This window comes from Hemibagrus wyckioides, linkage group LG17 (genome assembly GCF_019097595.1).
Source record: "Hemibagrus wyckioides isolate EC202008001 linkage group LG17, SWU_Hwy_1.0, whole genome shotgun sequence".
NCBI lineage: Eukaryota > Metazoa > Chordata > Actinopteri > Siluriformes > Bagridae > Hemibagrus > Hemibagrus wyckioides.
Window position 1 is genome coordinate 8,676,752 of NC_080726.1, and position 16,803 is coordinate 8,693,554.

At 38.9% G+C, this 16,803-nt stretch overlaps 1 protein-coding gene across 1 annotated transcript; it reads left to right on the forward strand.

Annotated features, from left to right (window-relative positions):
- The first annotated feature begins 459 nt into the window (after positions 1–459).
- Positions 460–14,366, forward strand: pla2g4aa (phospholipase A2, group IVAa (cytosolic, calcium-dependent)). The gene is made up of 18 exons (XM_058413232.1): positions 460–589; positions 1,511–1,628; positions 1,917–1,998; positions 2,092–2,240; positions 2,781–2,894; positions 4,016–4,053; positions 4,143–4,287; positions 4,822–4,958; positions 5,224–5,446; positions 5,957–6,071; positions 6,700–6,837; positions 7,362–7,454; positions 7,997–8,062; positions 8,467–8,709; positions 9,853–10,037; positions 10,331–10,520; positions 11,723–11,880; positions 12,606–14,366. Exons 2-18 carry the CDS (start codon positions 1,596–1,598, stop codon positions 12,753–12,755), a joined length of 2,259 nt encoding a protein of 752 aa, XP_058269215.1. The 5' UTR covers positions 460–589; positions 1,511–1,595; the 3' UTR covers positions 12,756–14,366.
- The last annotated feature ends 2,437 nt before the right edge of the window (positions 14,367–16,803 follow it).

The window sequence follows — 16,803 nt, forward strand, 5'->3', positions numbered from 1 at the left end:
TTGAAGTATCAAAGAGAGCACACATTTAGCCTATTTACACAAAAGATCATTAAAAAGATAATAAATAAAAAAACATTGTAACAGTCTATCTGGGTGTTTTTTTATTATTATTCTCTAGAACCATTGATAATAATTGATTTATTATAAATTACAATCAACAATAATAATAATAATTTTAATCATTTACCTTTTTTCAAATAGACATGTTAATCCAATTCCTCCTACGTTTACCCCTCGAGAGTAGACAACATATTGCACTAGTATGTTTAGTGTGTGTGTGTGTGTGTATTTGTGTGTGTGTGAGAAGTGACATTAAAACACGTAAAGAAAATGAAGACTAAAGACTCACTCGGACCAATGGGAAAAAGTATAATACTCTAACTACATTTAAAATATTGAAAATAGTAGGCTATAATAAAACCCCATTGTACCCATTGGCTTTCCATAGTGGGCGGGGCTTCTGTAGATTCATAGTTGTGGAGAGAAAGAGAGAGAGAGAGAGAGAGAGAGAGGAAAAAGAGAGAGAGAGAGATCTGAAAGAGGAGCACAGTTGGCTGGAGTTTAGGAAAGCGTCTGCTCTATGGTAAAGGTAAGCTGAACGCAATGCTCTCTTCTTATTAACGTTTCGTGTTTACAGCAATAGAAAAACTTTACTTTCCTTATACATTAAATAATGTTAGAGAGCAAGTTTTTTGCTGCACGTTTCTTTGGTTTTCCTAAAGTTGTTGATGTTGCACTGTTTGAACATTTCATGTAACATAAAAGACTAAATGAAAGAAAGGGAGGAAAAAAAGTGATTCCCGCTGTTGTTGATACCACGCATGCGCGAGAATTTAATAGCTCTAGTACAGGCGATTTAATGAAAGGAGATTGAAACTGCTGCTGCAGCACCTACAAACCTCTCAAAGAAACAGCTACGACTTTTTGGTTTCCTGTTGTTCTCATAATAATCATAGTTAATGCCAACCTAGATAGATAGATAGATAGATAGATAGATAGATAGATGGATGGATGGATGGATGGATGGATGGATGGATGGATAGATAGACAGACAGACAGACAGACAGAGTACAGAAGATGTAAAAGTTTTCTGTATAATTTACTTAATTCCCTCAATTCATATATTTTTTTATTTTATATATATATTTTTTTTATTTTACTCTGCTTCTTATAATAAGATAATATTCTTATAACACAATTTTTTTGTGTGTGTGATCTCTATCCACGTGACTAACACAAGGGATGGGATTTCTGAGAAAACCCAATGAATTTCTGAATATTTCAACACGGCAAACTTTCTCACACAGATTATGAACTATTTCATTTGAAATATTTTTTATAAACATGACGTTTTTTCCTGAAATAATGAGCAGGAGGCCCTTAGACCTGTGTGAATGTGGATATGGACATAAACATCAGAGCCCTGTTAGATGCAGAAGTTGCATTGCCTTTTTATTGATTTTGAAGTTCCTCTTTGACGATTTGTTACCATATCTCTTTTTCACTTTAGTGAACAGATGCCGCCCAAGACAAACAGAAAACCTTCCTGACATATAAATGTGTTTCCGCGCGACGAAATTTACTTCGCTGGCAGGATGTCCTCCAAAGATCCCTATCAATACATTATAGTAAGTTAGGCCTTGTATTTTGTTTGTTTGATTGATTTTTTTTCAAGGGTCCTTTGATGGGTTGAAATGTGTTTCATATCAGCATTACGTGCCATTCAGCAGTACAAAGCCAAGATGTTATGTGTTACAAAAAAAATCCCATCCTGGTCTATATAGATCCAGTTCATTTCTTTTCTCAACTGCATAAAAATAAGCATGACATCATGTGTTTCTCTTGGGTGGATGCTTCTCTATGATTGTCCCTTGTGTCACTCGTTAGTCACTGATCTAAGTGTTTTGTGTTGTCAGGTTGAACATCAGTATTCTCACAGGTTCAGAGTGACTGTGGTGAGCGCGGAAAATGTCACCAAAGGCGCGTTTGGGGACTTGTGTGAGTGTAGACTTTGTTTTGTTCATGGCCGCAGCTATTACAGCAAACGTTTGCGTACGATGAAGCATGCATCGTGTTTCTGTTTTTGAGCAGTGGACACACCAGACCCGTATGTAGAGCTTTTAATCCCGACTGCTCCCGAATCGAGAAAAAGAACACGTCACATAGACAATGACATCAATCCGAAGTGGAACGAAACGTTCGAGTTCCTTCTGGACCCCCAACAGGCCAACATGCTGGAGGTGAAAATTTTTATTACTGAATATATCACCAGATCTTAATAATCAGATCTAATAGTATCCAACTGCATACCACAGCACTTCTCAGTTGTTGGGTGTTGACTAATTTCCTGTAACAGCAGTTTGGTAGTAGGATTCTTCTGATGTGCTCCATCTTATATGTTAGTAACTGATAATATATAGCAAATGCTCATTCACAGTGACCTGCATAATTAAAGGCGTTTATGAAAATGTTAAACGTATAATTAAATGTTATAAAATGGATGATGTTTTTCTTTAATCAATAGAAATGTGTATTTGTTGGAAGACTACAGTCATGTATGGGAAATAAAGCTCTTTATTGTTTCAGGCGGTCGTTTCGGCCTCTGCTTCATCACACCACACCAACAGTTATTCTTTTTGTCAGTCAGTCTAACTCTGTTCTGTTTTACTCATTTTATCTGCTAAATCAGGTCACAGAATCAGCAGTATTGTGGATTAGCAATGATTTAATGACTAGCACCGATCCTCCTTTGTCATCATACTGTCCTTCCTCACCTTCAGATAACTTTAATGGATGCCAACTATGTCATGGATGAGACTCTAGGCACAGCTAGATATGAAGTTAACAACTTGAAAATAGGACTGACCGAGACAGTGACTGTGTCTATTGGCAAGGTAAGCTAATGAGTATGAATGCGTGAATGTTTGAATTGGTAAAGCAGTACTGAGTGGGGAATGAATAAGGATGATGATTATTAGGTCATTTCCACTAAATGTTGTTAGTCAGCAGACATGGATGATGTCTCCTTGATTCAACCCCTGAATCTATAGCTGAAGTCCATGTCTAAGTCACAAATCCTCCTGTTTTTTACCGTCTCAGAGTGTGTCACTTAATGTTATCTATATAAGAAAATGTACGAAAGGATGTCACAGAGCTACAGTATCCATGTTAGAGACAGAATGTTGTGTCTTATCGAATTTTGTTTGCAACTGTTGGGTGTAGAAGAAGTTACTTTGCTTTGAAGAATCATACAAGAAGAAAAATGAAAACAGTATACGTGTCCTTTTAATCTCTAGGCTTTCGTTACATAAAAATAGAGCTGTACGCCTGGCTTCCTTAGACCTTAAAAAAATACATTGTCAAATATATGCATTTCTGGTCCTGGTACATGTTATGTGATTCAGGGGTAATAGCTTGTGTCTGCACATGGGCATATCTGAATTTGGCGATGCTGAACGATTGAATAACAACAATCTTAACAAATCATCAGTATTATTTAGAGGTGGATAACATAAGAGTGTTGCGAAACCTTGGAAAAAGGCAGGAATGTGGAGTACTAACATTCTACAGGAAATATGAGTGTTTGGGGGCTAAACCGGTGGTTTCTCAAAGTTTATTTTTTTTCCTGCTGGGTGTAATGCAGTTAAAAATTCATTAAGCAATACTTTGGCCAAAAATGAAACATACAAAAATTTTCCACTTGTTGCTAAAGTAGTTAGTCATGTTGTTGTGTCTGACATTTGGTTTGTTAGTTTTCCTGATAGCGCTTTGAACATAACATGGCGATAAGGTAATAGAGATAAGTTAGTGAAGGGAATCATAATGACACCAGTGAGGGGATTTACCGAGAGCAAACTGAATTTTTTTATTTCCTGCTGTTTTTCTACTTGTCTCTGTGTCTGGTAAAGAGGAATAATGAATATACCATGCGTTTTTCTTACTGCCAGCAATGCATGCAAATCCAGAAGGTAGTATGGGTGCATAATACTAAATGACTATTATTTTCTCTCACCAGACTACAAAGGTGCACCTGGAGATGTTACTGGAAGTGTGGTAAGTATACCATTCTCCTCAGAAAAGAGAGACTTTGTGTAAAATTCTTGCCTTGCTGTGTTTTTAACAACCGCTTTTGCTCGCCATAGTTCATCCACTGATCTGCGCTTCAGTATGGCTCTCTGTGACCAGGAGAAGATGTTCAGGGAGACGCGTAGGGATAGAGTCATGCTAGGTATCAAAAAATTCCTAGACATGGAAAACCCACGCTTCCTGCCTACCTCAAAAAACGAGGTGAGCTTTAGGCACTTATACTTTTCTTTCCCAATCTGGGCAAAATGTAGTGTTTTTGGAATTTATTCTGTGAAAAGTGAAAAGTATTGCAGAGAAACATTAATAAGCCTATGGAAAGGGATCCATAGAATGCACACATACACCCACATACACAACAGATACATTTAAATATGTATATGTATATACTATATGTATACCATTACATACAATACACATTGGATACATTAATCTATCCATTTCTTGTACCACTTACTCTACACAGGGTCATGGGGAACCTGGAGCCTATCCCAGGGGACTCGGGGTGGTGTTCCAGCCTATCATAGGCCATGATCGCACACACACACTCGCATACTCACTCACATACTACACACTATCTAGAGATGTGGGTTAGCCTATAGTGCACATCTTTGGTTTCGTGGAGGAAGTCTGAGTACCTGAAGGAAGCCCAAAGCACAGGGACTCAAACTCAAACTCTCAAAACCCTTGAGGTGTTAACCTCTAAGCCACAGTTTATTCATTATTTCCTGTGTGCAGGTTCCCACCATCGCTATAGTGGGATCAGGAGGGGGTTTCCGAGCTATGGTGGCTTTCTCTGGGGTGATGAAGGCTCTGTATGAGTCTGGAGTGTTGGACTGTGCTACTTATGTTGCAGGACTTTCTGGATCAACGTGGTCTGTAGATTAATCTGTATTCCTTTTCTCTACCTTTCACCTATCCATCAATTCATCCATCAAACTTTTGAAATTCTCTACCTTCTTTTAATTACATCATATAATTAATAAATGTATATGAATTAGTGTAAGATATTATAGTGTATTACATCACATACACAATTGTAATGTTAATCAGAAACATAAATTAGTGCATACATATTATATGAGAGCGTTTTACTGGCTGTGACACTCTCTCCGATCATTAACGGACTTGTTTAAATAGGTACATGTCCACGCTATACTCACACCCCGAGTTTCCTGAGAAAGGCCCCCGAGACATCAATCAGGAGCTGATGAAGAGCGTGAGCAGCAGTCCACTCAAGCTGCTGATGCCACAGCACATCAAACGCTACATTAAAGCTCTGTGGAAGAAGAAAGCAAGCGGCCAACCCGTCACTTTCACCGACATCTTCGGCATGCTCATCGGAGAGACGCTTATACCGGGGGTGAGAAGGTTATTTGTTTACTTGAGGAAAACCTTCAAAAAGAGGTCTCTTTAAGTTTCAGGTCTATATCATCAAGCACACACTTAAAAAGACCTAATTTGGCAGAAGTGTGCATTAAACAATTAAGATAGCAAATCAAATAGGAGTTAAATCATTCGGATTACTCCATGAATTGAATCATCCAACTTTGCGCCAAACCTCCTACTAGAGTCTGGCGCTCATCCGTCACAGGTCAGACTTTTTAACACTATAAACATTATGAAATCTATACTGGCAACAGTGTTAACATTCTCTTAACACTGAAACACCCTACCTGGATACGGTGCCAGGCGCACTGAAGCAAGCTCATATCTCCCAAAGAAAAACAGAGTGTCCTGCTTTCGAAGGTTTGGATTTCATAAATCAGCTAGAAGCCTGAAAAGAGGTGCACCTGGGTCTTTTAACAATTGTAACATGATTTTTTTTCTGTTACTCACTCTCTCTCTCTCTCTCTCTCTCTCTCTGTTAAAGAGGATGGACACATCACTGAGCTCCCTGCAGGAAAAGGTCAATCTGGGTCAGTCTCCTTTGCCTTTGTTCACCTGCCTGCACGTCAAACCCAACGTCTCTGAGCTCATGTTTGCTGGTAAGCACGCGTCTTAGATTTAAAATATCTTGTGACATTTAGTTTCACATAAATAGCTTTTTACATTTTTTGTCCATCTATACCATGGTCACCGAACATTTTTCTGCTAATTCCCCGTTTATGTTTATTCTCCTGCTAACAAGATACACATCAGTTTACCGCACATCATTTCCGTCATCACCTTTAATACAAGAATAACTTGGGAGGTCAAAAAGTCAGTCTTTCTTTTAATTTGAGTTGGCTACAGATCCAGCTGATGCAGCATGAAGGCACCAGCTAAACACATTTGCTTAGATTTGTATAGTTCACAGCAGATATGCAAAACATGCTCATGATCAGCATTGCTGTATTGACACACTACTGATCTATAATAGAGGCAGTAACAAGTCTTCCATGTATTCTAGTGAAAGTGACCTCGTAACAAGATAGTTTGCCACCCAGACATTTTTGACTAAACAAAGCAGGCTGTCAGGAGGCCAAAGTTATAGCATGCACCTCATGATCATTTTAGAGATAGTGCTGTTTTATATCAGGGTGAAAATAAACTGTGGCTGAAGATTTCTGCGAATGTAGCATGTAAACCAGCTGAAACTTCCTGTTAATTCTCTACACCACCACCCCATTACAGACTGGGTGGAGTTTAGCCCTTATGAGATTGGCATGGCCAAATATGGCACCTTCATGTCACCTGAGCTCTTTGGAAGCAAGTTCTTCATGGGCAGCGTTGTGAAAAAGTATGAAGAGAACCCGCTACACTTCCTAATGGGTAAGATACTGAGGAAAGTGTTTTTTTTACATAGAAGAAAACGATATATAAAAATGTTTATATAACTAGATCTCATCTGATGCCTTATCTTCGTCCTGGGTTACCTCCAGAATTATTGGGATTTTCAACAGAATAGAAATAAAACACCATGTAAGTATTGTTACATGGGGGAAACAGGAATTGAAAGTCATCTTGGTTCCATGATTCAATGATTCATTAAATGGTTAAATTAGTATTATGTGTCATTTACTTCTGGGAAAGGTCACCTTGAAGTGAGCTGCAAACAGAGTAGAATAGGATAGAAGCTTATGCTTGTTGCATGTACTTTACAGCACAGTAAAATCCCTGCTTGTTAAAAAGCTGGGGTCAGTGCGCAAGGTCAGCAACGATATGGTGCCTCTGGAGAAGTTAAGTTAAGAAGTTAAGGCCTGGCTCAGGAGCCCAAAGTGGCAGCTTGGCATGGAATGGAAAAGCTCTGGATGAGAGTGTATTGTGTATTGTGTGTGTGTGTGTGTGTGTTTTAGGTGTGTGGGGTAGTGCTTTCTCCATCCTGTTTAATCGAGTCATTGGTGTGAAAGAGACTACTGGCTGCAGCAGCACCATGGAGGAAGAGCTTGGTACAACTTGGTTTCTTTCTGTTCTTATGAATTTTTGTAATGGATATATATATATCTGGAAAATCAATTACAAAAGAAAAGGAAAAGAAAACCGAAAATGATTACTTGATCTTTCTGTCCGGTTTAATTGGTTGTATTTGCTCTGAAGTAAATGTTTCTTTTATATAAAGTGGGTGTGATCAAAGTTTTGCTCCTTTCTCGCTCTGAGTGTGGGTGAGAAATTCAGTCTAGACCTCAGTTTATACACACTTGTTTCACCCACAAGTGCAAGCTAATGTAGCAAACCATGTGAATCGTGAATGTTGAAGAAAGGTCAGCATGTTCAGCATTACTGTGTGGACTGTGTAGTGGTTCCCATGCACCCCATAAGCAAGCAACAAAGCAAAATAAAATAGATGGTGTCCTCAAAAAAAGATTTTATATTATATTCAATATTTATGTACCAAAGAATATAGAATAGAAAAGAAGTTGTAAGAGTAGAGTAATGTGTATGCAGCTATTTACTTTAAGCTGTTTCATTTCTTTTTCTTTATTATTTCCAGAACAAATTAAACCAGAGCACATTCTTGGCAATGACACAACAGATAACGATGAGGAATTGCGCAGGAGTGAGTCACTTTTATATTTCTCTCAATTACGCAAATGAACCTTCACGTCACTGAGCCATAGTTGTCAAACAAGGCTTTTGTCTTCATGCCTTGCTTTGTCTATTCTATTCCTGTCTTTTTGCCTTGTCTTGCTTTTTTGTCATTCTCTTTTCATCCCATTGTTTTCCCATTTAATGTTTTACTTTCTTTCTTCTATATATTTTTTTACTCTCTCCTTCCTCTTTCTCTTCATTCCCCTGTATTTATTTCTTGTTTTCCCCTCTACTCTATCCCTGTCGTCTTCTTTTTTCAATCTCTTTAACCTGTTTCCCTATTTTTTCCACTCTTTTTGTTTATTCTTGCCTGTTTGTCTTCATCTCTTCTTCCTCGTCTACATCTTTTGTTTTCTTCTACCTGTCTCTCAGTGGGTACAGAGTCATCAGAGGTGGAGGAGGAGCGGCAGCGTAACGCTCAGGCCAGCTGGGTGCAGCGAATGTTTACCTCCATGGTGGGTGAGACGGCGCTGTTTAACACACGTGAGGGCCGTGCAGGAAAAGTGCATAACTTCATGCTGGGCCTGAACCTAAACTCCTCCTCTATACCTTTAACACCTCGCCATCCTTTTATGGCACAGCTGTCTGTTGAGGATGAGGCGGATGCTGTCACAGGTACACTCCCACACATGCTTTTTCCATTAGGTGTTTAGGTGAAAACTCTTATTGATTGACATCCGATTGTTTAGTTTTTTTTTTTTTTTTTTTTGTAAATCTGAGAATTTATGCCTCGGTAATAAATGACTTATTCTGTTATGCAGACGTGCTTGCTCTTCTGCATGCCACTGCAGGTTTGGCCCTAAGAACTGAGCTGTGCTGCTTTCAGTTTGCCTCAATATATATAGGCTTGTTTCAGTGAGCCAGCTTTAGTGCCAGTTCCCAGTCACACTGAGGTGAGGAGAAAGCACAGTTAGTTCATGTTCAACACTCACTGTAAATCATGAGTGTGGAATTTTTCAGACTACTTCAGACCTTAGAAAGATTTAATGATAATGTGTAACATTGTAGTCCATTATCTTGCATGTGTTTTGCCAACCTGATCCTTGATCAAAAAGGAACCCTGTAAGATGATGATGATAATGTTTTTGAAAAAGATTGTTTTGAAAAAGATTTTGAGGAGGAATGTGTTTCTGAAATATCATCAGTGGAATCTAAGGATAATACATTTATAGCATTCCTTCCCTGAGACTTAGAGGCCATGCCTCCTTTACAGTGACCGACAGGTACAGAGGCCATGTCTAGTCCATTGAGACTGACAGGTATTAAGGTCACACCCCCTTTACTGGGACTGAGGGGTCCTGAGGCTACACCCGATTTACGTGAACTGATAGGTACGAAGGCTATGCCTTCTTCACTCAGACTGACAGTGCACTGAATCCATACCCCTTTTTCCTGGGACTGAGAGGGCTTGAGGCCACACCCCCTTTCCTGGGAGTGAGAGGTACTGAGGCCACGCCTTGTTCACTGGACCTGACAGATACTGAGGCCATGTCTCCTTTATTGGCCCTGACAGGTACTGAGGCTACTCCTTCTTTGCAGAGACTGGCAGTTACTGAGGCCATGGCTCCTTTTTGACACTGGCAGATACTGAGGCCACACCCTTTGTACTGGGACTGACAAGTACTTAGGCCATGTTTCCTTCACTGTGACTGACAGAAACAAATGACCTGAAGATTGATGAATCATGCACTCTTCTCAAAGAGCACAATAATCTAAAAGTGTTCGTCACATTTTAACCCCTTTATACTTTTCTTGTAGATCCCAATGAGTTTGTTCACATCTACGAGCCTCTGGATGTAAGGAGTAAGAAGATTCATGTGGTGGACAGTGGCCTGACCTTTAACCTACCCTACCCTTTGATCCTGCGACCCCAGCGTGGAGTTGATCTCATCATATCTTTTGATTTCTCAGCCAGGCCGAGTGATTCCAGTCCTCCTTTTAAGGTTAATATGGAAAATAGTTAGACTGAACAGAACAGAGAATATTCAGTTTTTTTGTATTATGTGAATGAGAACAGGATATTGTGTTATTAAGTCAGCAGTGAAATAGTGAAGGTTATAATAACAGCGAAGGAGAACAGTAAATCTGGAATGGGATGTTCAGAAAGCACCTCTGTGGTGTCCACAGACTTTTGGCCATATAGTGTAGCTGCATATTATACATAATTTAATATGACTGTACCTTATTACTGTTTCAAGGCTTTAATATGACACTGAGAGCTTTTCTTTTCTCTCAGGAGCTTTTGTTGGCTGAGAAATGGGCACGCATGAACAAGTTGCCTTTCCCTAAGATCGACGTGAAGGTGTTCGATCGTGAAGGTCTGCAGGAATGTTATGTGTTCAAGCCCAGACCAGAAGAGAAACACTGCCCTACTGTCATCCACTTCGTCCTGGCCAACATCCATTTCAGGGAGTTCAAGGCTCCTGGTGAGGACAAAAACATTTATGGAACAATGTGCAACCATATGCTTTGTGTGTATTTTTAGTGTGTACATACTGAGAAATTCAACAATATAGTGCATTATTAATACATACTACAATCGCTAAGAGTGTAAAGCATTACGTTTTAAACTAATTTCCCAATTTTCTCTCAATTGTTCACCTGTCAATTCACATCCACCAGACTTTTTATCCTGTGATGTATATATATATATATCGTGATATTGTACACACATTTCCTTTAAAGCCAGCCAACCACATCTTTGTGAACTGCTCCTCATGCTGTGTTACAGGGCAGCATTAAACATGCAATGCTATCTGCCTTGTTCTGCATACATAAGCTCACACACATCCCTGATTGGTGTTACCATGATTGACAGATCAGAAACAGTAAAGCCATCTGTCCCACCTAGAGAGCACAGTGTTATAAAGCTTTCTGATCAATCAAAGACACTGCAGTTTTACCAGAAGCAAGACAACTGAAGAATTGAGAGACTAAAACCCAGTCAAAGAGATGGTTTATTTAGCATAAAGCAAAGCTGGGCACTCTAGAGTTTAAACAGTTGACTTTGATAATGGATAGATTTAAGACCAATGCTCAAGGATAAAATAATAAAAAGAAAATATAAACATGACGACATCTTCATGACAAAAGCATCAAACGTGAACAAGGAACAGACATACATCATTAGTCAAAGGTTTTTTTTTTAAATAAGCCAAGATGGCTTTCTTTGGCTCTTGGCCATTGGTGTGCTGTGCCATTGTTGGGATTTGAACTCATGATCTCTGAGCAATTGGGCACATGTGTTTCTGTTGCTTCACTTTAAATAAGACACAGGGTTATGTAATATGAAATAATCTGGTAACATTCCAGTTAGTTAGCTGAAAGCATTTAAGCTCCATTCATTTTTCAGCTGCAAGTCCATCAACACCGACTATATTTACCAGATATGTTAGAATGGCTTGGTTTATTATTGGGATGGAGTTAAAACAATTCATTTTTGTCATTCTGTCAATTCATAGGACGTTAACCCGAACATGAGAATACAACCTGTTTGTTCATTGTTGGTTGCTAACCTGTACCCTCTCTTGTTCTTTACTTAATTGTTGTTGCAGCAATATTAAAGATTCTATAAGCTGTTCAATAATAGAAATTAAACGCATATGTCTTTTATGTCATTGTTCTGAAGGAGTTCCCAGGGAGACAGATAAGGAGAAGGAGTTTGCTGACTTTGACATATTTGACGATCCTGAGACACCATATTCCACATTCAACTTCCAGTACTCAAATCAGGCTTTTAAACAGCTGCATGACCTCATGGAGTTCAACACACTCAACAATATTGAGGTAGACCTTAAATATCATAGTGTATCGCACATACTGTAATAGATATCATAATGCGTAAATGATAGTACCGAGAAGAAAATAAATAATTCGTTTTGCATATAATGCCCTTCTCATATTCTGGATTGCTTTACAATAATTTTAATTACATTTCATGCCAGTATAATGTGATATTTTAGTTTCCTCTTACCCTATATGTAGTGGATTAGGCAAAACGTGATGACACGAATCTATAATTGCTTTTGTTCTGGAGCTACAAGGCTAATGTTGCTAATAAGTAAAGAAATATCATAGCCTCAGGATTACTCTAGTGCAAAATGGCTCACTGATACCATAAGTACATAAATAGCAGAATAGGCAATAGTTCAGAATAATTAAACAATAAATACAACAATCCCAGTGTAATTATATTATCTAAACAATGTCTAATGTTCTGTATATACTTTGGGCCACACCTCCTACGTGAGTCTATTTCTGGGGCAGACTATTTGCTGAGAAAGAAAGTTATTCTTCCTCATTCTTTTGTTGTGTTAATAGTGTTCGAACCAAAATGGTAAGTCCGTTTGAGTCCACTTGAGGTAAATGTGCGATGATTTTGACATGCAGTTTGTGTTTTTAAGCTACATCAGTCTTTTAGCTCCGCTACATATCCAAATAAGCCGACACAAAAAATCTCACTGTAGGATTTGCTCTCTCTCTCTCTCTCTCTCTCTCCCATTGTTTTTCAGCATATAAAAGATGCCATCAAAGACAGCATTCTCCAGAGGCGGATGAACCCGTCGCGCTGCAATGTCTCTCTTTCGCTCAGTGAGATTGAAAACAAGAAGTTCCTGAAACGTGGCGCAGGCAGCATAAAGAAGGGCACACCTAACAGATAAACACAACAATCGGATAAATCACAGTGTCAGCTTCCTAGGAGTTGGGATGTCGTATCAAAGTTCGCTGGACAATAGGTTCAAATGGAAATAAGTGAAAACAAGCATAACTGGATACGCTGTGTTACGGTGCAGTGCGTGACAGGCATTTTGGGACGCTTTTAGATTGTGATGATATGGTTTACATGAACTTGTACTCTTTTTAGCACATTTGTAAAGCTTTTAGCTGTCATTAACGAAAAGAGACGTGTGCAAACACACATGCACAAGGCTTGACTTTGTGAGGAATCTCCCCACACTCTTAATAGTCAACAAACATGCAGTCTGAACTGGTTAAGGCTGCAGTATGATGGTGTCCAAAACCATATAGTGCATAGTGATGTATGAAAACGAGGTCACTACACTCCCTCAGTGCTCTGTGGTATGAATAATGCCAGAATATCCATAATGCACCAATGGAGTTTGGCTTAAATTTATATTTTAAGAAAAGTCTCAGTCCTATCTTCCAAGATATCTTCCCAGTGTTTATATGTTGGTCAGGAAATAGTGTGTTTTACCCATAATGCACTGCCGAGCTTACAGTTAATCAAATTACAGAAAATCCTGAAAAATCGGTTACTAATAAGAAAAGTAATATATTTTTTCTTTCTTTGCTTCTTGACCATTTAACCAGTCCTGTAATGACTAACCTTGCGTGTCAGATCTCGTCATGGTCTTAAATCCTGTCTACAGTTCAAGTCTTTTCTGTTGGAAATGACTGATGATAAATCTACAGTTAGGTTTAAAGACAACCTGCTGATTCACCGTCACACTTTACATTTTGTTTGCTGCTCCATTATGACAACCTGAGATTTTAAAGTAAGTCATGAAAAGATGAAAGTACACAGAGACGAATACCTGTCCTCCCACAAGCCGTCTGAACGGATCAGAAGAAAGTCATGGCATGACGTGACACGTTAGGTAGACAGTATATACGCACTTCCTGACTTCATGCACACTTGCTTGTATCAGAATGATGTCTGGTTGTGAAATTCAAGTTCGTTGTTTCATTAAAATAAGACATGTTTATATAGTGATTTCCCCAGACTCAAAAAGCAAATATTTACAGCAATTTTTATGTTTTTTTTCTGTGAAAAATTGAAGGCTCATGAGCTCAGTGGTAGCTGGTTTCTCGCCTACCATGTGGTAGGTCTGGGTTTGATTCCCAGCCAATGCCCAAACCCTAGCCACTGGATTCAGTTCTGGTCCCAAGCCCGGATAAAAATGGGAGGAAATGAAAATGAGCTCATGAGTTATGTTTATTTTATGTCTTTCTAATGAATTATACAGTCCGTAGTATATAACAATGTGGAGTTAGCAATGGATAGCGCTAACATGAATCAATATGTACTGCAGAATGAGAACTCTTCCTCTCCTTGGTTATGCAAATGGACATATGTTAGAATATTCACTCATTCATCATGTTTTTTTGTCCATCAATGAAGAAAAATATCTTCAGAAATCAATATCAGTCTATGAGGGACACGTACTTCAGGGTCGTATGTGCTGGATATGCATTCTCACTTAAAGACTGCTAAAATCTCAGCAGGATTCAATAGTATAATAAGTATTTAATATTATAATTAATACCAGAATATGTATGTAATTATTTAAATTGTTGTACCGTAATAAAATACCTGGGAAAAAAAAATCTTGTTTTCTTTTCTTTTTTGCAATATCGCAGATGAAGTCCATTAAACCAGAACCTTAACAGATCATTAAACTCATGTAGCATCATTAATAGACTAAAATCTCTTGTTGGGGACAGTGTTCATGCTGCAAGCTTGCAGTGGACTATTGTTTGTCTGACTGTGCTGTGCCACCCCTAACGTGGGAAAGACCAAGTATATAAACACTCCACGTGGTACGAGGTCAGAAAGAACTTTATTACCAAGTATGTTTACACACACGGAATGTGACTTGGTAACAGGAGCTCCAGTGCAGAACAATGGATGGACACAGTGCAAACATACATGACAGTGCAGATATACTATATTGCCAAAGGTTTTGGGACACCTCTCTAAATCATTGAATTCAGTTGTTGTTTTTCCAGGGTTGGGCTCGGTCCCTTAGTTCCAGAGAACTCTTAATGCTTCAGCAAAACAAGACATTTTGGACAATTTCATGCTCCCAACTTTGGGAACGGCCCCTTCCTCTTCCAACATGACTGCACACTAGCACACAAAGCAAGGTCCATAGAGACATGGATGAGTGAGTTTGGTGTGGAGGAACTTAACAGAGTCCTGACCTCAACCCAAAAGAACACCTATGGGATGAATTAGACCGGAGACTGCGAGCCAGGACAAAACTGGGACGTCTGCCTTTACATGCACATGAATGTAATATGGAGTTGGCCCGCCCTTTGCAGCTAAAACAACTCCACATTTTCAGAAGAGGCTTTCGTCAAGGTTCAGGAGTGTGTTTATGGGAAACTGTGACCATTCCTCAAGAAGCGCATTTGTGAGGTCAGACAACGATGTTGGAAGAGAAGTTCTGGCTCGCAGTCTCCTCTCTAATTCATCCCAAAGGTGTTCTATTGGGTTGAAGTCAGGTCTCTGTGCAGGCCAATCAAGTTCCTCCACACCAAACTTGCTCATCCATGTCTTTATGGACCTTGCTTTGTACACTGGTGTGCAGTCATGTTGAAACAGGAAGGGCCCATCCCCAAACTGTTCCCACAAAGTTGTTAGCATGAAATTGTCCAAAATGTCTTGGTATGCTGAAGCATTAAGAGTTCCTTTCACTGGAACTAAAGGGGCCAAGCCAATTATTTGAAGGGGTGTCCCAAAACTTTTGGCAATAAGGTGTACATAAGAATTACACAGTAGGGATGGAACAGAACACTTATATTAGAAAAACTGAAAATTAACCATTAGGGGAACCAATAATCCTCTCAGCATTCCTGTCTGTACGTCTGTAAGTCTCTTGGTGTCTGATTTGGTAGCTGAACCAAACCAGACAGTTATGGATGAACACAGGATAGACTGAAGATCTGTTTCAGCAGTTCCTGTGGTATGTTCCTCAATTGGCAAAGGAAGTACAACCTCTGCTAGGCCTTTTTAGCAATGCTCCCACTTCAGGTCCTGAGAGATGGTGAATGCCCAGAAACCTGAATGACTCCACTGTTGTTATAGTAACTACTGATGTTCAGTGGCTATTTAAGTGTATCCAAGGACTGAGATAGGGGAAATAAATATTATTACACAAAGACACGGACATGCCTGTACAGTCTGATTAGCTTTCTTGTGTTTTGTGGGCAAGAATGATTCAACATTTATCACTTCCTTTTAAAAACAATGAAAAGCATGGCTTTGCTGCTGAGAATTCGCATTCATGGATATGGATTTTAGCCTTTAGAAGAATAAATTGGACAATACAGTAGAGTTGGTCTCTTTCTGACTCACACTGAGACCCAATAAAACATGTTTTCACAGTATCAGTGTTTTCAGTAATAAAGTGAGATACACTTTGCCAAACAAAACACTGAACAGTGCCAAAATAATGAGTGGCCATCTCTCAAAAATGGCATAAGATTGTCTTTTTTTAATGTCTTGCAGTATATTTTCTGAGCACTTCTTTAATCTGGCTGGTTATAAAATAATGATTAGGATAAATCCAGACTATTTTCCAGCTGACATCATCCACAAATTAACTGCAGTATGTAATTATATTCTCTCGCAGTGATTTGCAAAGCCCCCTAGTGGTACAGGGATGTAATAACGCTTCAAACGAGAAAAGCATGTGTTGAACAACTAGTCCTTGGGTAATATTGTTTCGAAACAAATATTCCAAAGAGCCTATTTTGAATTAAATGTCTTTATTGTTTCATTTTAAATATTTGTGAGGTGTTAATAAACTAATCTTTATGCCAAATAAAAGCTTGATGGAGGACTGAGGTGAATTCAAAGCACTGCTGCCTCTGTGCATACAGTATTAGGCTAAGAGTCGATTCCAAGATAAAGAGTCAATCCTTCAGAGTCGACTCTTCAAAACTGCGGAATCGATTCTTGTG

Bases quoted from the DNA above. Each gene is read 5' to 3' on its own strand.
- pla2g4aa (XM_058413232.1), top strand. From the start codon at position 1,596: ATGTCCTCCAAAGATCCCTATCAATACATTATA. The intron at 1,629-1,916 runs GTAAGTTAGGCC...TTGTGTTGTCAG, and splicing joins ATCCCTATCAATACATTATA to GTTGAACATCAGTATTCTCA. The intron at 11,881-12,605 runs GTAGACCTTAAA...ATTGTTTTTCAG, and splicing joins ACACACTCAACAATATTGAG to CATATAAAAGATGCCATCAA.